We start from the raw sequence: 25,832 nt of genomic DNA on the forward strand, positions 1-25,832 counted from the left end.
TGTGCAATCTACGCATACATATGTGGTCATCATGTCAAGAACACATTAAAATATACTCTAATATGGACTTTGCCTAAAACATTGAACATTTTACATAGATTGTGCTCATGAACATTGTTTATGGAAAAATATGAATACATTACTTCAGCTTAGCAGTTTATTTATTTATATTGACTAGGTTATTAGATAGCAGACATTACATAATAAATGAAATAAGAATAAATTGCAGTTTATGCAAAGAAACAATATTACAAATATTATTAGTTGTATTCTTTTATTTCTATTTTTGATCTTTATTTAATAACAATTGAATTTAGATTTGTGTTAAGCCAGATATATTGTCAGCCGCTATAAAGAAATAATTGTTCTTCGTGTGAGAAAACAAAACATAATTCTTCTGTTTTACATCATATAGCAAGCAAACATAATTTTTAAATATTGATCAAGTATAAACATTCATTTAAACATACAAACAAAGTTGACTTTAATTGATTTTAACGTTCCTTTCAGCAGCGAGGCTATATCAGACGGGACCTGCTGATTAACGTGGAATCCGAACCACGTGAGCTCCCGCCAGGAATCGAACTCGGGTCTCACACGCAAAAAGGCATGTACGCTAACCGCTTAGCTACGAAGGAGCTCTAACATATAAACACAAATTTCTGATTAACCAAATCAGCAGCGTTCCATAATTACCATTACATTAAATTTGTGACAGTTCATTATAATACCTGTGGAGGTAGGCTACGCAAATCCAAATTAAGTTATGGTGTTTTCCACAAATAAATTTGTTCTGAAGTTCAGAAGAATTTATTCATGTCTCTGAAACAGAAGAAAACAACAACATAAAATTAAATAATGACATAAGTTAGAAATATGTCACCTTTAGGAATAGCGCGTCACTCTTAACTCTATGAGTGACACTATTAGGAGTAATTGTCACTGTTAACTGTATTTGTGTGACCGTTAGGGATAACTATCACTATTAACTGTACGTGTGTCACTGTTACTAGTAACTATGTCACTGTTAACTATATATTTTACAGATAGGAGTATTTGTTTCACTCTTAGGAGTAACTGTGTCACTGTTAGGAGTAACTGTGTCACTGTTAACTGTATATGTGTCATCGCTAGCAGTAACTGTGTCATTGTTAACTGTATACTGTTTCAGCTTTAGAAGACAAATGCAAATAAACAGATAATGTTTATTGTCAGCGATTGACAAACATTTTAGCGCTATAAAAGTTATATTTTCACCCATTTTCTCGAAACCTGCTTATAAAGATTTACCATCAAGCATGTCTTTTTTTCTTTTTTTGCGAGCTCGATATCATACTATGTATGGATTGATGAATAGCATGTCTAACCTTTATCATCAGATAATCATTAATTAAATAGTAGTTATATTTAACTAGCGTCAATCACTTGCTTCGATGAGTTAAAACAAGAAAAAATAATATGTTCGGTTAGTCAGTCACTTTTTACTATTATTGAAGCGCTCTCTGATGTCGAATATTTCTATATCAAATGATCGAAAATGACCGATAAATATATCTTCCCCTCCCGCAAGTTGTGGGTCTGAATTTGGATTTAAACTGCATCAGAAGTATCACTGTTCATCTCGGCGAATACGAAAACTATTGATTTGGGACTAATATCGACCATTTTCGATCATTTTTATATATCTTCCCCCAGCCCCTAACGTGTACCATCAAAGTGAAATGATAACAAAACATCCAAGGCACGAACAGCATCTATGTTGAAACTGTGGCCGAAATCGGTTGGGTTATTCAAGAGCTTTTAAGTCACAGCACACCCACTTTCAGTTTTATATATTCAGTCTCTAGTCATATTGAGAGTAGATGCGTTAACTATACATTTATGAAGAGTTTATGTATTAACTATAGCGTAATGCTTAACTAATTCATACATATATATTTAGTAAATATTACGTTACAAATTATATAATTGTTATTTACAGAAAAAGACGTGAAACAAACCAGTCTCTCAATATTACGTTATACATTATATAATTGTTATTTAGAGAAAAAGACGTGAAACAAACCAGTTTCTCAATATTACGTTTTAAATTACATAATTGTTATTTACAGAAACAGACGTGAAACAAACCAGTCTCTCAATATTACCTTATACATTATATAATTGTTATTTAGAGAAAAAGACGTGAAACAAACCAGTTTTCCAATATTACGTTATAAATTACATAATTGTTATTTAGAGAAAAAGACGTGAAAACAAACCAGTTTCTCAACGTTAGTTTGAGGGCTGCAGTGGACAAACACCGTGTGTCTGGAACTCCGGTTTCCTCCCACTTTCTTCATTCAGCCATCTCGTTCATTCCTCATCCACGGTTAGCGTAGCCGTAGAACGTAAAACTAAAAGATTTCGTTTCATTTGTCAACGTTAATATGAGACAGGAAAGTAAATTGAGGAATTTGATGCAATAACGGCGTGACACAAGCATTTAGAGAAAAACTATGTTGAAAATTTAAGTAGTGTTTTATTTTTTTTACATAAAACAATGTAATATGCAGCATTTTATTCCGATAATGAATTGAAATTTTACCAGGAGGCTAAAAAAAGCATGGCACAAGTTAAAAATGCATTTGATGCAAAAAGGGCGTAAACTCGTTTACGCCCTTATTATGTCAAACTCCTCAATTATAAGAAAATTCATTAGGTGTGTTATAAATAAAGTGTCTACGTATAATAATGATTCATATACTGTAAAATAATAAAGACTAATATTTGTCTTAAGGAGTTTTAGCAGTTTCTTTCATATATTTTGCCACCTTTTTTCTTTGCATCAAATATTTCTTCCTATAATACTTTAATTTACTAATCATTTTACAAGCAAACGAAAAACATTTGCTAATGTAATACCTGTACAGTGTTAAGAAATGAAATGAAATGAAATCTTTAAGTCTTATGTCCTACGATTATGCCGGCCAGTCTAAAGGAGACAGTGATGATGAGAAATGAATGAAATGGTGGAATGAAGAAAGCGGGAGGAAACGTAAGAACCCCCTGAAATCCTACGCACACGGTGTTTGTCCACCAAAGTTCACTTGGCGTGAGGTGCGATCGAGTAAGGACCCGACGCATCAGAGGTGAAAGCTCAACCACTAAGCCACCGCAGCCCTTACAGTGTTAAACTTAAGTTCAATAGTCTCACATTGCAACGGTGTTCAAAAGGAACGCTAAACTCCGGCAACCATACAATCAGTCAGTGGTTTTTATCGGAAGTATTTATTCTGCACCAAGAGAAGTAATTCATGGAACTGTTCAAAGGACAAATTCATTAGAATCTCCTATATTGGACTTACAAAAATATCGGACTCTTCTTTGATCAAATTAAAAGTCAACAAAGAATCTTAGTCTTATATGATACTCTCACAATAACATCGGAGTCTTCTTTCAAGAACCTTAAACCTTTCCATGATACTCTTCACACGAATATCGGAGTGTTCTTTGATCAAATTGAGACTAAGTGAAGAATCTTAGAGTGTTTCATGATGGTCTTTACAAGAATATTGTGGTATTCTCTGATAAAATTGAGAATCAATCACGAATCTCAGAATCTTCTATGAAAGTCTTTACAAGAATACCACAGTCTTCTTTGATAAAATTGAGACTCAATAGAGAATATTAGTCTTCTGTCAGAGATTCTGCAAAAATATCGGAGACTTATTTGAATAAATTAAGACTCAATGAAGAATTTTAAAGGTTTCTATGATACTCTTCACAAGAACATCCAAGTCTTCTATGATCAAATTGAGAATGAATGGAGAATTTTAAAACTTTCTGTGATACTCTTCACAAGAATACCGAAGTCTTCTTTGATCAAACTCAGACTCAATTAAGAATTTTAAAGTCTTCTATGATTGTCTTCACATGGATATGGGAGTCTCGTTTGATCGAGCTGGGAGTCAACAAACAATCTTAAAAATTTCTATGATACTATTAACAAGAATGTCGGAATCTTATTTGATCAAATTCAGACACAATGAAGAATCTTAGGGTCTTCTGCATAGTCTTCACAAGAATATCGGAGACTTATTTGGTTAAATTGAGACACAATTAAGAATTTTGAAGTTTTCTATAATACTCTTCACAAGAACATCGGAGTGTTCTTTGATCAAATTGAGACTCAATGAAGAATCTTAAATCTTTCTATGATTTTCTTCACAAGAATACTGAAGTCTTCTTTGATCAAATTCAGACTCAATGAAGAATCTTAGAGTCTTCTACGATAGTCTTCACAAGAATGTTAGAGTCTTGTTTAATTAAATTCAGACACAATGAAGAATTTTGAGGTCTTCAATGATAGTGTTCACAAGAATATCGGATTATTCTTTCATAAAATTGAGACTCAATGAACAGTGTTGAAGTTTTCTTTTATAGTCTTCACAAGAATATCGGAGTCCTCTTTGATAAAACAGAGTCTCAGTGAATAATCTTAGAGTCCTCTATGATAATCTTTACAATAATATCGGAGTCTTCTTTGATCAAATTGAGACACGATGAAGCATCTTAAAGTCTTCTATGATAGTCTTCACAAGAATATCGGAGTCCTCTTCGATCAAATTGAGACTCAACGAAGATTCGTAGAGTCTTCTGTGATAGTCTTGAAACTTAATCAAGATTATTAAATTCTTCTGTGATATTCTGTAGAATCATAATGATTTTGAGAGCGTTGTGTAATATTGTTAAAATTTTACGAAGACTATTAGCGAATTTTTATTAAACTAAAGATAAAAAGCGAGAACTGAAATAAAATTGAAATTAATTATCACAAAAAGAACCCTGCTCTTACGAATAACATCTTTGGGACTGTAATGATATTTTCTAGGTTTCTTTGTTTTTCAAAAAGTGAAAGTACATATACCATAGTACCTTACCTCCGTCTATAGAGATGTTCTACTCACAAAATGTTCGAAGCTCGCTACAATTTAAAACTGGCTCTACTGTATTAGAACTTTCGACAAATTGGTTTCCAAAATTGTTGTTTGAGTATCTAAATCCATTAGAAATAGGATTCTTATTTAATGATTTTACAAACCGTGAGATACTATTAACTTCAGCCAATAGCATAGCTAGATTGCCCATCAGCATTCCGTTTAAAGCAACCGCACTTGTAGCAATCATCGACAAAGTGAAGATTACAGCGGAAACTCCTCCAAATATTATCATCATTTTTCTTTACGATTACCTGCAATTGAAAAACATAATCTGAGAACAGTATCTATTAAGAATGTGAAGCAAATATTATATGCCGCTATTCATAAGAACATCGGACTATTCTTGATAAAATTGAGACTCAATGAAAAAAATTTAAAGTCTTCTACGATTGTCTTCACAAGAATTTTGGAGTCTTTGACAAAATTGAGACTCAATAGAGAAATTTAAAGTCAATTATGATTGTCTTTCAAGAATATCGCAGAATTGCTTCATGAAATTGAGACTTAATGGAGAATTGTGAAGTCTTCTATGATGGTCTTCACAAGAATATCGGAGTCTTCTTTGATAAAACTGATACTCAGTGAAGAATCTTAAAGTCCTTTATGATGGTGTTCAAAAGAATATTGCGGTATTCTTAGAACCTTAAAATTTTTATGATGGTGTTCACAAGAGTATTGCAATATTCTTTGATAAAATTGAGAATCAATCAATAACCTCAGAACCTCCTATGATAGTCTTTACAGGAATATCGCAGTCTTCTTTGATAAAATTGAGACATAATAAAGACTTGAAGTTTTCTGTGATAGTCTTCTCAAGAATGTCGGCGTCTTATTTGATTAAATTGAGACTCAATAAAGAATTTAAAATTTAATATGATACGCCTAACAAGAATTTCGGAGTCTTCGTTGATGGAATTGAGACTCAATGAACAATTTTAAGGTTTTCTATGATACTATTCACAAGAATGTCAGAATCTTGTTTGATTAAATTGAGACTTCATAAAGAAATTTAAAGTTTTGTATCATACTCTTCATAAGAACATCGGAGTGTTCTTTGATCAAATTCACACTCAATGAAGAATCTTAAAATTTTCAATTATAGTCTTCACAAGAATTTCGGAATATTATTTCAGCAAATTCAGACTCAAGGAATAATCTTAGAGTCTTCTGCGATAGTCTTCACAAGAATATTGGAGTCTTGTTTAATTATATTCAGACTCAATAAAGAATTTAAAGTCTTCTATGATACTCTTCACAAGAACCGTCTGAGTGTTTTTTGATTAAATTTAGACCCAGGAAGAATCCTAGAGTCCTCTATAATGATCTTTAGAATAATATCGGAGTCTTCTTTGATCAAATTGAGACACGATGAAGCATCTTAAAGTCTTCTATGATAATCTTCACAAGAATATCTCAATCTTCTTTGATCAAATTGAGACTCAACGAAGATTCTTAGAGTCTTCTGTGATAATCTTGAGACTCAATCAAGATTATTAAATTCTACTGTGATATTTTGTAGACTCGATGATGCTTTTTTAGGGCATTGTGTAATATTCTTAAAATTTTACGAAGACTACTAGCGTATCTTTATTAAACTAAAGAAAGAAAGCAAGAACTGAAATAAAATTGAAATTGATCATCACAAGGAGAACCCTGCTCTTACCAATAACATCTTTGGGACTGTAATGATATTTTCTAGGTTTCTTTCTTTTTCAAAAAGTGAAACATATAGCATACTACCTTACCTGTGCTTATATAGATGGTCTACTCACAAAATGTTCGAAGCTCGCTACAATTTAAAACGAGTTATCCTGTATTAGAATTTTCGGCAAAATGGTTTCCAAAATTGTTATTCGAGTATCTAAATCCATTAGAATTAGGATTCTTATTTAATGATTTTACAAACCGTGAGATGCTATTAACTTCAACCAATAGCATAGCTAGATTGCCCGCCAGCATTCCCTTTAAAGCAACCGCATTTGTAGCAATCATCGACAAAGTGAAGATTACAGCGAAAACTCCTCCAAATATTATCATCATTTTTCTTTACGATTACCTGCAATTGAAAAACATAATCTGAGAACAGTATCTATTAAGAATGTGAAGCAAATATTATATGCCGCTATTCACAAGAATATCGGACTATTCTTGATAAAATTGAGACTCAATGAAAAATTTTAAGGTCTTCTACGATTGTCTTCACAAGAATATTGGAGTCTTTGACAAAATTGAGACTCAATAGAGAAATTTAAAGTAATTTATTATTGTCTTTTAAGAATATCGCAGAATTGCTTCATCAAATTGAAACTTAACGGAGAATTGTGAAGTCTTCTATGATGGTCTTCACAAGAATATCGGAGTCTTCTTTGATAAAACTGATACTCAGTGAAGAATCTTAAAGTCTTTTATGATGGTGTTCACAAGAATATTGTGGTATTCTTTGATAAAATTCAGAATCAATCAATAATATCAGAACCTTCTATGATAATCTTCACAGGAATATCGCACTCTTCGTTGATAAAATTGAGACTTAATAAAGACCCTTGGAGTTTTCTGTAACAGTCTTCTCAAGAATGTCGGAGTCTAATTTGATGAAATTGAGAATCAACGAAGAAAGTCGGAGTTTTCATTGATCAAATTCAGAGTCAATGAAGAATGTCGGAGTCTTCTGTGATAGTCTTCACAAGAATACTGGAGTCTTGTTTGATCGAGTTGGGACTCAATGAAGAAACTTAAAACTTTCTATAGAACTCTTCACAAGAATGTCGGAATATCAGTTGATCAAATTCAGAGTCAATGAAGAATGTCGGAGTCTTCTATTATAGTCTTCACAAGGATAGCGGAGTTATATTTGATTAAATTAAGACTCAATGAAGAATTTTAAAGCTCTCTTTGATACTCTTCATAAGAATATCGGAGTATTACACTAGTTAACACAGGTTTTGTTACATAAAAGAAAATACCTGCTCTTAAAGGAACTTTTTGCGCTGAATTCGAATATGCACTCGGTTTTTCTCTATCACGTACGATTTTCCCGTAACAGAGGGATTTTCGGGAAAATCCCTCAAAAATTTCCCTTTTCGTTTATTTTACACCCCAAGATCTTGTCCCCTTGCATATACTAACATAAAAATTATACCTAAGTATACTTTGATTCATATTTAACAAACCCTCCAAGTTTCGTAATAATCGCTTTATTCTTTCTAGAGAAATAAATATGTTTGTATGTATACTGTGTGTACTGTTTATTGCACCTTATAGTATTGCTTTCAGATCTCTTAAGTTGAGGTAAAACGTTTTGCTTTATTACCACAAACACATATATAAAATATAATACAATATAATTTACAAGTGTGACAATTTACAATAAACAATAATACAAATGTACCAAAAGGTCATGAAAAGACAATCAAAACTATCACAATATATGAAACTTCCATTGGGTTACAAAAACGTACACTACTTCCTTCTTTTGTAAGAAATGTTGCATTCTCTAACAAGACCCCAACAATAGTCCCCCATCATTGAAGGATCCCATCGTCCCTGGTACCTTTTCTCCATTGCCATTATATCTTGGTGGAATCTTTCCCCCTGTTCGTCGCTGAGAGCACCTAGGTTAACAGGAAAGAAGCTGAGGTGGGAGTGCAAAAAGTGGATTTTTAAAGACATCCTACAACCCAACTCTTTGTATTTCCGTATCATATCCTGTACGATTTCTGTGTAACTCTCAGCTTTGTTATTGCCCAGAAAGTTGCGCACAACACACTTAAATGCTGTCCAGGCAGCTAGCTCAGCACTGTTTAACTTGCTGTCCAAGCTATCATCAAGCATTAATTTCCTAATTTGGGGACCAATAAACACTCCCGCTGAAATCTTAGCATCACTCAGGTTAGGGAACTTATCTCGCAAATACTTGAAACCTTCACCAGATGTGTCCATGGCTTTGACAAAGTTTTTCATAAGTCCTAACTTGATATGAAGTTGCGGTAGTAATATCTTATTAGGATCTACCAAAGGAGCGTATTTGACGTTGCATTCTCCAGGTACGTAATTCACTCTAGGTTCCCATTCCTTCACTTCATAATGTTTGTCATCAGCTCGGCTATCCCATAAACATAAAAAAGCATTGGTACTTCGTGTAACCGCATTGCAGTCCTAATAAAATACCAACTATCTTGAGATCACAACATATTTGCCAACAATAGTCCTTGTAATTTATAAGATTTAGCAAAGTTGACATGGTGTCATAGGATTCCTTAATCTTCACTGAGTGCGCAAGTGGTATAGAAGGTTTTTTATTTCCATTATGTAAAAGGACAGCTTTAAGGCTGACCTTTGACGCGTCGATAAATAACCTCCATTCTTCTGGAACGTAAGCAATTCCTAGCTCTGCCATCAACCCATTTATATCCGTACATACGCACACATTATCTTGCATGGAGAAATAGCTTGAAAATTGAACATACCTTTTCCTGTACACTGATATGTTCGTTTCTGCATCCAATAAGTTCCACTGCTGGAGCCTTGATCCCAGAAGTTCCGCCTCTTGTTTTGTCAGATGCAAATCACGGACTAGGTCATTAAGTTCACATTGCCGGATGAAATGTGGCTCGCGAACACAAACAGGGATGAACGTTAGATCCTTGGATGTACATGTTGATGTCGATGGTTCATCAAGGTCATGATCATCATCAGAGTCTTTTCGCCATATCTCTTTCCAGTTGGTACGGAGCTCGGGAAGTGGAAGTTCATCCCCGTGCGGAATAGGTCTAATTGCGGATTTAACGTTGGGATAACTTATTGTGTATTTGCTTTTTTTAGAATGTCCCTTAACTACTGTGAGACAAAAATAACAATCATCCAGATGGTTGGTGGGTTCTCTCCACACCATTGGTACAGCAAATTTCATGAACCTCCGTTTCCCTTTGGCCCATGCAAGTAAAGTGACGTAGCACGACGCACAAATTATGTTGGGTGCCCAAGTTTTGTCCTGATCTCCCACACGACATCCGAAATATATATAATATGCTAGTTTCACCGATGGCGTAATGGATCTACACTGTCCTTTAACTACAAACTGGCCACACACATAACAAAAACTATTTGGTGAGTTAACACACGAACGCCGTCCTCTTGACGCTATTGTACTGATCACAAACTAAACTTCTGGTCTTAGTTGGGTATAATGCCGTTAAGATCAAACATGAAAGCACTCTTAGCAGCAAAGACAACTTTGAAAGTGAAGTAGTGTTAAACCACACGTCAATATAAAAATGTACAAAACTCCCTCACCAGGTGTCAAGAACACAAGAAAGAAAGAAATGCGCGGGGGGAGGGGGGAAACGATACCGTAGTGGAAAATTCAGACTGCATTAGTTCATTGTTGTCAACAATGAGTCTGTATTCCATTCTTTCTTTCTTTTGCATTCTGTTACATTTAATAACAAATATTGATAACCATTTCATGAACAAAACGAAAAAACTTGGAGAATTGTATATATATGTATTAAGATATACATATACTGTACGTTTTAAAAAAATATACGTTGGAAGTACATTCTATTTTTAGACACGTTTCTAATTTACAGAGAGCAATACAAGTGTGTTGTTGACTATTGTAAATATTCATTTTTATGTCTGTGTTTGTAGTAATAAAGCAAATCGTTTTTACCCCAACTCAGGAGATCTGAAAGCATTATTATCAGGTGCAATAAACAGTGCACACAGTATACATACAAATATATTTATTTCTCTAGAAAGAACAAAGCGATTTTTACGAAACTTTTAGGGTTTATTAAATATAAATCAAGGTATACTTAGGTATAATTTCTATGTTACTATATGTAAGGGGACAGGAGCTAGGGGAATAAAATATCTGAAAAAGGGAAATTTTTGAGGGAATTTCCCGAAAATCCCTCTGTTACGGGAAAACTGTACGCGATGGAGAGAAACCGAGTGCATATTCGAATTCAGCGTAAAAAGTTCCTTTAAGATCAGGTGATTTTTCTCATGTAACAAACAAAAAGTTTAAATTTGTTAACTAGTGTTATTTGATCAAATTGAGACCTAATGAAAAATCTTAAAACTATCTATGATACCTTTCACAAGAATATGAAAATCTTATATGATCAAATTCAGACTCAGTGGATAATTTTAGTCATCTGCAATAGTCTTCACAAGAAAATGGAAGCCTTATTTGATTAAATTTAGACTTAATAAAGGAATTTAAAGTTTTCTATAATACTCTTCAGAAGAACATCGGAGTGTTCTCTGATCAAATTCAGACTCAATGAAGAATCATAAAACTTTCTATGATATTTTTCACAAGAATGTCAGAATCTTATTTGATCACATTCAGACACAATGAAGAATCTTAGAGTCTTCTACGATTGTCTTCAGAAGAATATCGGAGTCTAATTTGATTAAATTGAGATTCAATGAATAATTTTACAATTTTCTATGATACTCTTCAAAAGATCGGAGTCTTCTTTGATTAAATTGAGACTCAATAAAGGATCTTAAAACTTTCTATGGTACTCTTCACAAGAACATCTGAGTCTTCTTTGATCAAATTCAGACTCAATGAAGAATTTTATATTCTTCTACGATAGTCTTCACAAGGACATCGGAGTCTTGTTTGGTCGAATCGTGACTTAATGAAGAATCTTAAGCCTTTTTATGATACTCTTCACAAAAATCTCGGAATCTTATATAATCAAATTCAGACTTAATTAAGGACTTTATTGCCTTCTGCCATAGTCTTCACAAGAATATCGGAGTCTTATATTATTAAATTGAGACTCAATGAAGAATCTTAAAACGTTCTATGATAATCTTCACAATAAAAGCGGAGTCTTCATTGATCAATTTCAGACTTAATGAAGAATGTCAGATTCTTTTATGATAGTCTTCGCAAGGACAATGGAGTCTTGTTTGATCGAATTGAAACTCAAAGAAGCATCTTAAAACTTTCTATGATATTTTGCAAAGGTATGTCGAAATCTTATTTGATAAAGTACAAACTCAATTTAGAATTTTAGTCTTCTGCAATATTCTTTACAAGAATATCGGAGTCTTCTTTGATTAATCTGAGACTCAATGAAGAATTTTAAAGTTTTCTATGAGACTCTTCACAAAAACATTGGAGTCTTCTTTGATCAAATTGAAACTCAATGAAGAATCTTAAAACTTTCTATGATATGTTTCACAAGAATGTAAGAATCTTATTTGATCTAAGCCAGACACAATGAAGGATCTTAGAGTCTTCTGCGATTGTCTTCAGAAGAATATCGGTATCTAATTTGATTAAATTGGGAGTCAATGAAGAATCTTAAAACTTTTTATGATAATCTTCACAAGAAAAGTGGAATCTTCTTTGATCAAATTGAGACCCAATGAAGAACTTTAAAGTTTTCTATAAGAGTCTTCTCAAAAACATGGGAGTCTTCTTTGATCAAATTCAGAGTCAGCGAATAATGCTATAGTCTTCACAAGGGTATCGGAGTCTTGTTTGATCGAATTGAGACTCAATGAAAAATTTTGAAGACTTCTATGATAGTCTTCACAAGCATATCGGACTATTCTTTGATAAAATTGAGACTCTATGATAAATTTTAAAGTCTTCTACGATTGTCTTCACAAGAATATTGGAGTCTTTAACAAAATTGAGACTCAATCGAGATATTTAAAGTACTTTACGATTGTCTTAACAAGAATATCGAAGTCTTCTCTGATAAAATTGAGACTTAATAAAGAATCTTAGAGACTTCTGTGATAGCTTTTGCGAAAATATGGGAACCTCCTAGGATAAAATTGACACTCTATGAATAATCTTAAAGTCTTTTGTGATAGTCTTCACAAGAATATCACAATGTTCTTTGATCAAATTGACACTTAATAAAGAATTTTAAAGTCCTCTATGACAATCTTCACAAGAATATCTCAATCTTCTTTGATCAAATTGAGACTAAACGGAGATTCTTAGAGTCTTCAATGATAGTGTTGAGACACAAAAAAAAAAATTATTAAATTCTGTGATATTCTGGAGACTCGATGATGATCATTAGAGCATCCGGTAATATTGTTAAAATTTTTACAAAGACTATTAGCGAATCTTTATTAAACTAAAGAAAGAAAGCAAGAACTGAAATAAAATTGAAATTAATCATCAGAAGGAAAACCTTGCTCTAACTAATAACATCTTTGGAACTGTAATGATAATTTCTAGGTTTCTTTCTTTTTCAAAAGTGAAAGTATATATTACCTTACCTGAATCTATATAGATGCTCTACTCACAAAATGTTCGAAGCTCACTACAATTTAGAACGAGCTATACTGTATTAGAATTTTGGGCAAATTGGTTTCCAAAATTGTTGATCGAGTGTCTAAATCCATTGGAATTACGATTCCTATTTAATGAATTTATAAACCGTGAAATGCTATTAATTCCAGCCAATAGCATAGCTAGATTGCCCATCAACATTCCGTTAAATGCAACCGCATTTGTACCCATCAATATCAAAGTGAAGATGACAGCGAAAACTCCTCCAAATATCATCATCTTTAGGTTAGTATGACGTTTGTGTTTACGTTTACCTGCAATTGGAAAACATAATCTAAGAACAGTATCTATTAAAAATGTAAAGCATATATGTGTGTCGCATACATATAAAAATGTGTCGCTATTGTATCATTTTGTATACATTATTCTTTATTTGGTTGCTGTTAACACAAACATAGATCTATTTCATGCTAAAAAATGAACCCGTTTGTACCAGAAATGTCTCGGCAGCAGGGGTGGACTGGCCATAATCAAGTACCGGCCCGATGGCCGCTGCGCCCTCCTTACATCAATGCCTTTCCGCCCTCCTCGGGAGGGGCTAAGACCCGTCTTAGCCTCGGGAAGGCGCACAGTTTCCTCTCTGAACACATTAAAAAAACAACAAAGCTATATACATAATTATTTTATAAATTCACTAGCCTTTGGCCAGCTAGGGCTTCACCCCAGACCCCTGTATTTGCTCGGCCTGCGGCCTTGCTCTTTCTGTTTTCGGCGTGGGAATGCTATTAATGATATTAGATTTACCCCTAAATATATAGATCTGACTCTAATATCGGTCATTTTGGACGATTTTTACATACCACCCTTACCAACCCCACGCTCCGCCCCAAATCCCAGTATTTGCTCGGCCTACGGCCTCGCTCTTTCTGTTTTTGGCTTTGGGAATGTCATTATAATGATCTTAGGGACCCTGAAATTTATAGATTTGACTCTAATATCGGTCATTTTGGATCATTTTTATATATCAACCCTCTCACTCCCACTGCTCCGCCCCCAGATCCAGTCTTTACTCGGCCTACGGCCTTGCCCCCTGGCCGAGTTTGGGTGTTAATATATTTTTCTTTGGGCTTCTCCAGAAATTCAGATATTTTTGAAAGAATCCCAGAAACGACTTGAGGTGTATTGGAACAAAACCCAAGCGTCTGTCTTGAGGCTATTGGGATAACTCGATGGAGAAGTAAAAGCATCACTGCTGTAAAAATATTTGGACACTTTCATTACTAAGCACCCGACTCAAAGAATGCCAGACCAAGAAAATCAAAACCAGTATCTGTGGAACTCGTAGCAGCTTTAAGTGTGATTGGCAATTCGCAAGAATTCAATTCCAAAGTCAGACATAATGCAATGTCTCTCATTCAAAAGTTGTGCTCCTTTGAGACTATCATTGTGACTATGATGTTTTTATTGATTTTTCAGCATACCACACCTTCATCAGACTACTTGCAAACAAAAAACGTAGACTATGTCCAAGCATGGCGCCTGATATCCTCAACTCAAGATAAGTTGAAAGAAGCTAGGGACCAGTTTGACAAAGTCTACAAAGCAGCAGAACACTTTGCAACAGAAATGTCAAATAGTATTGAAGGACTCATTTCAGATGTTCCTGGTCTAGAACAAGTTATTATAGAAACAGAATTGCCTGAGGTAAGATGTAGAAAAAGAAAGAAATGTCAGGGGAATCAGCTTCTGATGAAGTAATTGAAGACAGTAAATACAAATTTTAAGTAACCGTTTTCAACTGTGTTCTAGACCAAATTTCTAACAGCATGCAGGAACGACTTGCTGAAAATCAAAGCTTATACTTAGATTTAAACTGTTTTGATCCTGAAAAGTTCAAGGGTTTAAGTCTGGCTTCGTTGTCACTGAAAAGAATCACTGAATTAATTCCTGATTGTGAAGAGGGAAAACCTTAAGAAGAGATTCTTTCGTTTTCATCAATTACCGGCAACACAAGCGTCCTGTGAGCGAGCATTTTCAAATCTCAGATACATAAAAACAAGACTCCGTTCAAGACTTACAGATGAACGTCTGGAATCATTGTTCTTGATGAACTCAGAAAGAGACATTCTGACCAAAATAGACAACAATCTCATTATTGACAAAATGTACGAGAAAAGCAGGGAGATGCGAAGGCTCCTTCAAGCATAAAGCAGTGACTTTACTTTCATTTTCCAGTTTTGTTTTTGAATTTCTTTTTTCGTTAGGTAGGTATATAATTTTAAATTTACTTTTGTTAATTTGTAGTAAATGTTTCATGTATACTATTTATCAGCAGCAGTTTTAAAAATAGATGAAAAATAAGTTAATGTTATGATGAACACAGCTTTAAAAGGACAGAAGTATGAAAAATAGCATAAGCCCCAAACTTAACTCAAATCTTCAGTTATAATTAGGCTGTTAACGAATGTAGCCGAAGAATTTAAACAACTGCTGTGATTTTTGTAGTCTGAGTTAAAGTGTGCAGATTTATATAGGCCTAATATATTTAGTACTCAAAATCTCTTTGTTTATGAAAATATTGAATTTTATAATTCTATCGTGATTAACTGCAATAGCTTCATAATCTTTTGTTGTTTTTTGTGTACTAATTTTCCGGGGGAAGCCCCCCGGCACTTTCTTTTAATAGGAGGGGGTATTCGATACAAGCGAAAGCCTCGGGTAGACGGCGCCCTCCCAGAGTATGACCGCGCCCTTTTTACATAGCCAGTCCACCCCTGCTCGGCAGTACTACTAACTGACTCTTAAACAATGTTTTTGTATTTGATTATGTTTAACTATTTGAATCTTTCTAATTCATCTTTTAATGAATATTGGATCTTCAAGGTACGAAATTTATAAATATATGGAAAAGTAAAACGACATTTAAAATACTTATTACTTTCTGTTATTATCCAATATACTGATCCGTACGGCACAACCAGAGGTAAACGGTAATCTGAAAAGGTAGAGGGACCGATGACGTCACGCTGTTCTCCAGGCCTAGCTTTGTCTATTGTAATTTTTGAAAGTAGAGGGATGCCATAAATATTTTTGGAAGTAGGGGTACGGCATTCTTCCGCGTTCCCCATCAATTTTAACCCTTGGTAACAACTCGCTTTAATTATTTCATTCTTTAAACTTATAATTTTTTTGTTTTATTACTTTGTTCATTCCATGTTAGTTTTTGAATTAGAATTTATATGCAATTGAAATAGACGATGTCTGCTACATCAGCCATTTAAAGTGAGTTTTAGAACTTAGTCTGTACTTGTATTGGTCATGGTATTATGATATAATTTTGATTAAAATATGTATTCTTCGAAGCAGGAAGAAATTGAGTTTGTTTCGCCAAGAATATATGTTACGATTCCCTCAGGTTAAGGAAATGAAACCAATACATAAACATTTTAATCAAAACAAATAACCATGGGCCTCAGGCTTTTAATAATTCTATCTCTGAAAGAGAAAATATGCCATTTTTAATATCGTTATTTCTTAATTGATATTTACGTGGGAAATGGTAAGGAAACAGCTGAACTATTTGAAATTAATTTGTGAACATGGTTTTGACTTGGTTAGGCTTAAGTTGGGTTTTCTAATTTCATTTCATTTATAAAATGTGTTGTAAAGTTGAAAGAGAGTTCAAATTTATCTTTCAAATATTTATTGTAAATATACTCTTCCCGTGCCCGTGATAACATATTGTAAAACTCATTCACATCATCAAAATATAGAGAACTAAGTAATAAGAAAATCAGTACGGAAAATATAACTGTAACCACCTGCGAGGCAGCTAAGTGAAGGATGCTGTAGAGCTCCAAGGAAGCTTAGTGGTTGCCGCTAGGTTCTCCCAGTGCTACAGACAAGCAAAGGGATGAGTTAGAATTCCGCAGAACTCCAAGCGAGCTGAGCAGTCAGAAAAAACCAGAGAGCTCCAGGCAAGCTAGGTGGTTGCGGTTAGAAACACACAGTGCTCCAGCCAAGCAAGGGGAGTGGTTAAGGTCCAACAGAGCTTCAGGTAAGATAAGTGGGAAAAGAACTACAGAGCTCAGAGTACGAAATTACAGACCGCGAGAACCCAACCCAGGTCTCAAGCAAGCTGAGAGGCGTGGGTTGGGTTAGAACACTTAGAGCTTCAGACAAGCCAAGAGAGAGGATTTGACCAGCTGAAAGTGATTCCAATGGAAGTCCTGCAGCGTGTTTCATACGCTCTTCGTGTTCCTCTTCGGCGCTAGTGTCCTATTGGTGATGATGATGCCTTCGTCTGCTTGCTCGTAGTACTAGCAGTAATTGTAAAGAATCATGTGCTCTTGTTTACAACTATAGAACTCGTGTTGGTTTTGTTTTCAATGAAGGTGCATGTGTAGGATATAACAATATATTATCATCAACGCAAGAATGTAAATAATAAGTTATACGTTCTTAGAATTTTAAAATAAAGTTTAAATATAAAGCCTTTAATAGGAGTCTATTAAAGCCTAATTCACTCATTACAAAGTTATGGAATAGTCCTCTGGACAACGGTAACAAGAGTATAGTTATTTTTCGAAAATAAAAACAATCCTATATTTGCGTATAATCACTGGCATAAACTGCACACACTCAAGTAAACAATTATTCAAAAAATACAGAATCCTCACTGATCCATGATTATTTATCCTAGAAATAGCCACATCCACCAAGAGAGAAACTGATACTACCAGTATTATAAACACCTCCCCGATAAACACTACCATTTCGAAGACCCTTATGAAGGATAGCAGGAAAGTAATATTTTAGGAAAATATGGTTTAGGCGAAAGAAATGAAAGGGGAAAGGGACTAGTCAGTTTCTGGAGACAGAAACCACTAGTAACTGGGACTATTTGGTTCAATCAGCACAAGAAATATAAGGGGTGGTAGGTAACTCCAGCGAAAAACTTTGGGAGGTGATTCCTTATATGAAATGAAAGAAAACAGTTCTAATAAATATGGGTCGAAAAACGTGTCCTTCCAGAGTTATAAAACGGCGAATATTCGAAAAAATCAAGTTTCAAAACGGCCTGGCTTAGAAACTATAGGGCCTATTCCAAGCAGTTTGAGGAATTACACAGGAACTATTATGCGTTCTGTCTAAATATCCATGTTTCAGAATTCACCGGTACCAGCAAAACCAACGCACCATTAGTACTTAGAGGAGTATCCTTATACCGCAACTTCCTACAGTTCGTTTCGCCCATAATGGAGGATGGTAAAAATATGGATATTTAGACAGAGCGCATACTAGTTCCTGTATAATTCCTTAAACCGCTTGGAATAGGTCCTACAGTTCCTAAATCGGGCGTTTTGAAACGTGATTTTTCTAATTTTCGGCGTTTTATAACTCTGAAAGGACACGTTTTTCGACCCATGTTTACTAGAACTTTTTTCTTCCATTTAATATAACGAATCACCTTCCAAAGTTTTTCGGTGGAGTTACCTACCACCCTGTAAATGCAAATCGTTAATAGACGGCCGAAGATATTAGATAGACAATTATTATGTTTCAGAACAGGTATCGGAATAGCTTGAAGAACTCGAGACTCTCCCAGGTCCCGAAACTTTGTGCTGTAGGAAGTAAACTGAAATATGTAAGCAAAAGAATTGTAGACAATAAGATGTTGCATACGAAAAAGTTGAGAAACAAGGAAGTAAGAAATCTTCTTGAAAAATTCGAAGAACACTACTCAAACGAAGAAAGGCTAGGTGCAGGTGCTAACAGAAGGTGGGACAATATTAAACTTTAAATACAGCAGGTCGAAGAAGAAGTAGTAGGTTACCGCGAATGCAAGACGTCTAAGAAATAGTGGATTACAGAACAGATGTTGCAGAAAGTGAGGATAAGGAAGTCGTGGAAACAGGTTCATACATAAGACGACAGAAATATGTACAGAAAGTTAAACAACAAGTTACAAAGGGAAACAGACAGAGCAAGGGAAGAGTGTTTTTTAAAGGAAATGCGAGGACATAGAAGAATTAAAAACAGTTGGGAAATATGAGGAAATGTAGAAGAAGGTAATAGAATATAGGACTGGGAAGGTAGTCAGCGAAAGAAGTGAAGTCTTAGGAAGATGGAAAGAATGTATTGAGGACTTATATGAAAGTAGTGATTGACCGTGTGGCCCAGATGTTGTGGTAGAAATTGAAGTGCGCAAGGATGGGAAAGGGTTTAATATTCTTCGGGGTGAGTTTGAAAAAAAAACTATATATGAAATTAGGAATGAAAAGGCGACTGGGATAGATAATATACCAATCAAATTCATTAAGAATGTTGGAGAGAAGAGAAATTAAGACTTGTATCAAGTCTGCAATGAAATGTATGAAACAGGAGAGTGGCCAAAAGAGTTCCTGAAGGCGACCTTGATACCGATGGGTTAGAAATGGAGCGCAGAGATATCTGAGAGTTATAGATCTATTATTATGCAGCAAAAATTTGGCTCTGAATATTGCACAGGAGGTTATATGGAAGAACACATGAAAAGGTTGACGAGGATCAATTCGGGTTCCGGAGAGGAAAGGGTACGAGAGACGCAGTTGGATTATTAAGGGTGATTAGTGAAAAGTTTATAGAAAACGGAAAGAGGAGTATGTTGTATTTATTGATCTGGAAGATTCTTTTCATCGTGTGAATTGAGAATTATTGGAAGTTCTAAAGAAGGTTGGGTTGGAATGGAAAGATCAGTCTCATAAGAAACTGGTATCAACAAGTAAGTGTTAGAATAGGTGAGGAAATGACAGAGAAGTGTGCAGTTGGAAAAGAATTTCAACATTGATTTTGTCTCTCGCCAAAGTTATTTAATATCTATCTAGGAAGGATAGTGAAAAAGAACCTACCTAATGAAGTCTGTTTTTCGATAGGTGGTACAACGAGTAGCTTCATGTTGTTTGCAAGTATCGTGCCGGTTCTTGTAGAATCTGAAAAAAAAAATAATAAGATGTTAGAACACGTGAGGAAGGGCTGTAAAGAATATGGGATAAAAAAGAAGAAAAACAAAAAACCACGGTGATTGGAATCAAGTAATCCGTGTCAAATAAAGAAGTAGGAGAGGAGAAAACAGAGAAGTGACTAGTTTCCGATGCCTGGATAATTCCCACTTAATAAATAATAGTTAATAACATTTGTTTAATAAGCACTATTATTTATTAAAAGTAATTTATTTAATCAGATTTTATTTTTAATTAATTTCTTAATGCTTAATTAATACATGCGATTTGAGGCAGTATATTTGACAACTATAGTATATTATACTCAATAAGGAAAACTATTCTTTGAACTATTGTAAAGTATTTTAAACTTGTAGCCCAGCATTTATAAGATAAGCATTCCGAATTAAACTTCTGAACACCAAATATCTTGGTTAAGTGGAGTAAATGAATGCAATGGAATGAAATAAACAAAAATCTAAAAACAGATGTTTAGCATATTATGACTTATTTTTGTATAAAATATATAGATTTACTCTTTCTACACATACTTCTACTGTTCTATCTAAATATGAATTCACGCACACATACATAGGGTATATGCAGGGTGTTTCAAAACAACACCGACAACGTTTCGGAGGTGATTCCTAACACCAAGATAAGACCAAAAAAAAAAAAAAAATAGACCAATTTGGGTGCACAAGTGCTTCCTTTCGGAGTTATAGGCTGCCGTAAACATGAAAAAATTAACTTTAAAGGTCCATTGCTCCTATAATATGGGACCTATCGTAGACGGGTCAAGACTTCACTTAGGAACTAGTATGTGCCCTATCCAAAAATACATGTTTCAGAATATTGTGGTACTTTTCCAACATTTTTTGTAGAGGTAGTTGATGAACGCTTCAAATTACAACATTTTTTTTTCGGAAAATACGAAACCCGTATTCCTTATTTTACGTCTACAATATCTGTGCACAATTTCAATCACTTCAGTCCACTTCTTCTTGCCTTTCAGGCGTCAACTTTCAAAATTTTAGGTGGGGACTATTGTCCCATAAAACTGTTTTTCCGCAGTAAATATAAAAACAGTATTCGTTCATTTTTTGCGTATTGTCTCTACAGAAAGTTTCGTTGCAATTCTTCATGTCCTTTACACATGTCTGACATAGTGTTATTAGCACTTTTGATATTTCGTGATCATAGGTGTGAAGGGGACTGTGCTCCACCCAACCGTTCATTCCAGGAAAATGCGGAACACGTATTCTCTCATTTTACGTCTACAATATCTGTGTACAATTTTATTCACTTCAGTCCACTTCTTCTTGCCTTTCGGGTGTTAAACTTTCAAGATTTTGGGTGGGGGCTTTTGCCCCCTTAAACAGTCTTCCGCAAAAAAGAATAAAATAAAATAAAAAATAAAAAAATAAAAGCACGTATTTGTTTATTTCATGTGTAGTATCTACCTGCCAAATTTTATCAAAATCGGAGTGTTACACTTGGGAAGTGTTACTTGTTAGTATCTTTCTGTACGAACTTCATGGTCCAATTTCAATGGCATGAGACTATCTAACATACTGTTAGTAAATTAAGGTGCAAGTAATATATTAGGTGCAATAAAGATTTAGAATAAAGTCTGCTATATTGAAGTAATGCCAAAGTGAGTACTAGTTGTGCCAAGTGTAGCGTACTTGCTAACGCTCTCGTCTTTGGTGCGAGCAGTACTGTGCTCGCTTCCCGGTGGGGATACTCGGTGGAAAAGTGTATTTTTTTAGGCCAGCCATTCTCAGTGAAATTTTCCTCATACATGCCAGGCAAATGCTGGGATTGTAACTAACTTATAGGGCCACTTCCTTCCTTCCGTTCCTTTGCTCGGGTAGTGTGATCCCTAAGGAGCATCATCCCTCATACGTGACTTGCTAAGATGGCCATAGAAGCCGAAAACCCGGCAATCTGACTCATTATTCTAATTCCTAAGTGATCATTAGTTGTTCTCTCTCTGTCTCTAATTTCTTGTTTCGGCTAAACTACCGCAGATGGGGCCCCGGATGAAACCCACATCAATCTGTTTTCAACATTGTATTACAACTTACCTGTTCTTACTTTCATAAATATTACCTACAATTACCCCTGTTTCATTTCTGGCAGTCACTATTAATTACAAATATTTCTTATTTGCATGCTTATTTTGCTCTTTCCTACCTCCCTATACATCAGTATATAGTAGTACTACACAAAATTAGTACCTTAAAACTGTTAAGTGTTGCAAACTACACAATACTCATTAATGACTAAACCAATGCGGTCGATTAAATATCATATCTTCCCAAAGGGTAAAGCTAAATTTACATCGAAGTTGTACTACCCGAGCGTGACGTAATGTCACGTGGTACTTAGTCCACTTTGGACACACAACTTTATTGGCGAAAAAGGTGATTTACTTACGTTACGAAACATAGCTGAGCGAGCGTCAGCGAGTGAAGGGTGTTAGAAGCCCCGCAGGGCTCATTTTGTTGCCCCTTGACCCTCATGACAATACAACATATATTTCCTAAGTTAGTTAATTATACAATGGGTTTGAAACACCATCAGATTATGCTCTACTGCCACAGCCACCTCATCTCATATCACATTAATCCGCGAACACAATATTTCACAATTTAACTTACGTTTTCTCCCTTGTTAATCACCCTACAGCGATGATCTTTGTAACGTTTGTTACTCTCATTATCACATTTAGTATTATTCTGTTTATTTGTCCGTAAATTTTGTATTTCGTTGCTGCCATCTGAGGCAGTTAACCTCTTATTTCTAGCGTGCTTGTTCGAATTGCATTATTTAAACCAGTTTTACTAAATTAAGTGTATTTACTTACTATTCTCAGTGGCGCCTCTTGAAGAATTAAAATATTAAGTAAGCTTTGCCCCTTAAGCCCCTTGTAGCAATATGTTCTTTTACTGATATGATTTCCTTCAAGATGAACCACTGCTGGTTTTTCGGTTGTAAGAATGTTATCTGCGATACGCTATTAAAGCTATGCACCTGCTATGTGTAGAAATTTATGCAGTCGCGCGCGATGATACAACAGCACTAGTGATGGGCAGTGGGAATATTCCCGGTGGGAAGGAATTTAAAAATAGGAATATTCCCGGGTTTTTTCCCTGACCTATAAATTCCCGGGAAGGAATTTATTTCCATTTCTCTACTTTATGTTCCAAATTATAAGAACCATATGACTATTTACATTATTTTAATATATTATGATTTACTTTTGGTTTCAAAGAATTTGGAGGTTAAAAAAATTTAAAATTATTTGACGGTACATTATATAACTAATAATATGAGTTTTTAAGTTCCATTTCTATTTGCACTAAAAAGTAAGGTAATTGTTTAGTATTGGGAGGCCAAAACTAGCAAAAAGTAGGTTGATTTACGGAAGAAATGAGTTGATAGTGATGTTCAAGTAGTTAAGAAAGTATCGAACGATTTTTTTGAGTGGGGGGCAGTAGGAGATTTATAGAAAATGGACAGGTAAGTGAAAGTGATTTATATGAGAAAAGAAAGTGAATTGTTGGTAGCGAAGATAGAAAACAACTTGCCATTCGGGGCTAAACCCGCCTTCATTCGCTAACGCTCGCTCTGCAATGCTGTTTAAATTTAATGTTGGTAACGTAATTTAACGTACCGGTATGAAAACATAAAACAACCGCATCGGAATAGAATATCACAAAAAAGTAGGTGCAAAAGTTGGCCCCGTATGCTAAAGAACAGCGAAAATTAGCAAAGTACTAATTTACAAATGATGAAAAAGAACCATTTTGCAAAGTAATTTAGTATTATGTAGAAATAGAGATGATGTACTATTAATAAACCCTGAACCACCATTAGTAATAGACGTCGGTCTGTCTCCTCTCTCTGACTCGAATTTCTGAAGAGGTACTCGGACTTCTTTTACATGGGAATTAACGTATGGTATTTCGAGAAATAGGTAGAATGAAAGGTCGTGTATGGCAATGTTACCTGCTAAAATATAAAGATAAGTATCTTGAAAATTTTGTGAACACAAATCTGTATGCGCAAATGTTGATAAATTGGTGAGACATGTATCTTCTAGCATTTACCCAATCTAATTGGTTTATAACATTTATAAATTTAATGTGTTTATAATATCACTAATAGAGTCAAGTTGAGAAAATCCACTTACATACAAATTTAAACTGTTTAGTGGTTTAAAAGTGTTAGGTCTTACTATATATTTTTTCAAACATATTTAATTGATAGAACATATGGTAAATAAATATACATCTATGCGTACTCTCTAAATATAATAAAGTGTTAATAAAGTAACATAGTACCATTCAGAATATACATTTTAAAGAATCCTCTGTGGACAACAGTAATAATATGCTGTGATATAAAAATTAATTCAACTTTGAAATCATAATATAGTAATAGAATACAATTTTTTTTCTAATTGTACATAAATCCCGGATAAATTCCCATTTTGGGAATCTTCCCGGGAATATTCCCAGGGAATATTCCCGAAAAATATCTTCCCGGGAATTTACCCATCACTAAACAGCACCAGGCCCGTATCCAGGGGGGTCTAGGGGGGCCGGGAATATGTTAATTTTTGCTGGCCCCCTAAAAGTTTTACAGTAGGCTTGCAAAAGAACTATAATATGATGATGAACTATCATATCCTTGGATCGGGCCCCCTTAACTTCAGCCGCACCCTCCTAAGTCTTTGGGCTGGCTACGGGCATGAACAGCACTGTTTGTGCGAGCGATAATTGATTAAATTGGCACGTTAATTTTTATTTAAAAAGCGGCAGTGAAAAACGAAACTTCCTTGATAACTTCTTTACAAGTACATTTAAGTCAGTCATATATATATTGATAGTAATTTACTTCTGACTCAACTTACTGCCCGAACTAAGCATACTATTAATAAGTACTTACCGTCTTCCACCACTGTTTCTGTTTCTGGTGCAACAGTGATATCTACTGGTCTTCGACGAAATGCACGCACTTCAAGGCTCGTATCTTGTATCAACTTAGGCAAAAAGAGCAGCAACAACCAATCCTTCTTCTTAAGAGCGCGCTTTGTATCTTGTGCAATAGTCTCGTTCCCAGCGTATTTCAACTTCATGAATCCATCCAGTAAATCCAAAGATTTTTTATCGAGTAATGTGTACGTGTTGCGAAGTACTTGGAGTTTCAAGCACTGGAAATCAAGTTTGGTTAAACAATTGATCACGCTTATTTCAGAAGATTCTTCCATTATTGCAGTAACAGTTGTTAAACACAAACACAACAAGGGAAGAAAAGAAATAAAGAGAAGAACTTTGCAGCTGACATCTTTTGAGTTCCTTCGAAGTGGCAACGAACTGGAGGAAATACTAAACTGCAGTTACAGTGTGTTAATGGCTTTTATATGCAGTTGCAGTTTGTTAATGGTTTCTATATGCAGTTGCAGTTTGTTAATGGTTTTTATATCTTCGAATCTAAGCTTCAGAAAATAACAGACCTGTCATTTTCTTTGCTGAAATGTGTTGGAAGCTCTCGTCAAGCAATTTAGTCTTAGCTTTA

The 25,832-nt window shown here is 34.6% G+C and overlaps 1 protein-coding gene across 1 annotated transcript; it reads right to left on the minus strand.

Moving 5' to 3' along the window:
* Nucleotides 1-254: 254 nt before the first annotated feature.
* Nucleotides 255-25,524, minus strand: LOC145681750 (uncharacterized). The gene is made up of 4 exons (XM_081753362.1): nucleotides 25,203-25,524; nucleotides 20,154-20,234; nucleotides 13,251-13,577; nucleotides 255-822 (listed from the first exon to the last, which is right to left on the minus strand). The coding sequence occupies exons 1-3, from the start codon at nucleotides 25,522-25,524 to the stop codon at nucleotides 13,312-13,314; spliced, it is 669 nt and encodes a 222-aa protein (XP_081609488.1). The 3' UTR covers nucleotides 255-822; nucleotides 13,251-13,311.
* Between the last annotated feature and the right edge of the window lie 308 nt (nucleotides 25,525-25,832).

This window comes from Thermobia domestica, chromosome 1 (genome assembly GCF_964235325.1).
Source record: "Thermobia domestica chromosome 1, izTheDome1.hap1.1, whole genome shotgun sequence".
Taxonomy (NCBI): domain Eukaryota; kingdom Metazoa; phylum Arthropoda; class Insecta; order Zygentoma; family Lepismatidae; genus Thermobia; species Thermobia domestica.

Bases quoted from the DNA above. Each gene is read 5' to 3' on its own strand.
- LOC145681750 (XM_081753362.1), bottom strand. From the start codon at position 25,524: ATGGAAGAATCTTCTGAAATAAGCGTGATCAATTGTTTAACCAAACTT. The intron at 20,235-25,202 runs GTAAGTACTTAT...TTTTTTTTTCAG, and splicing joins AGAAACAGTGGTGGAAGACG to ATTCTACAAGAACCGGCACG. The intron at 13,578-20,153 runs GTAGGTTCTTTT...TTCCAATTGCAG, and splicing joins CGAAAAACAGACTTCATTAG to GTAAACGTAAACACAAACGT.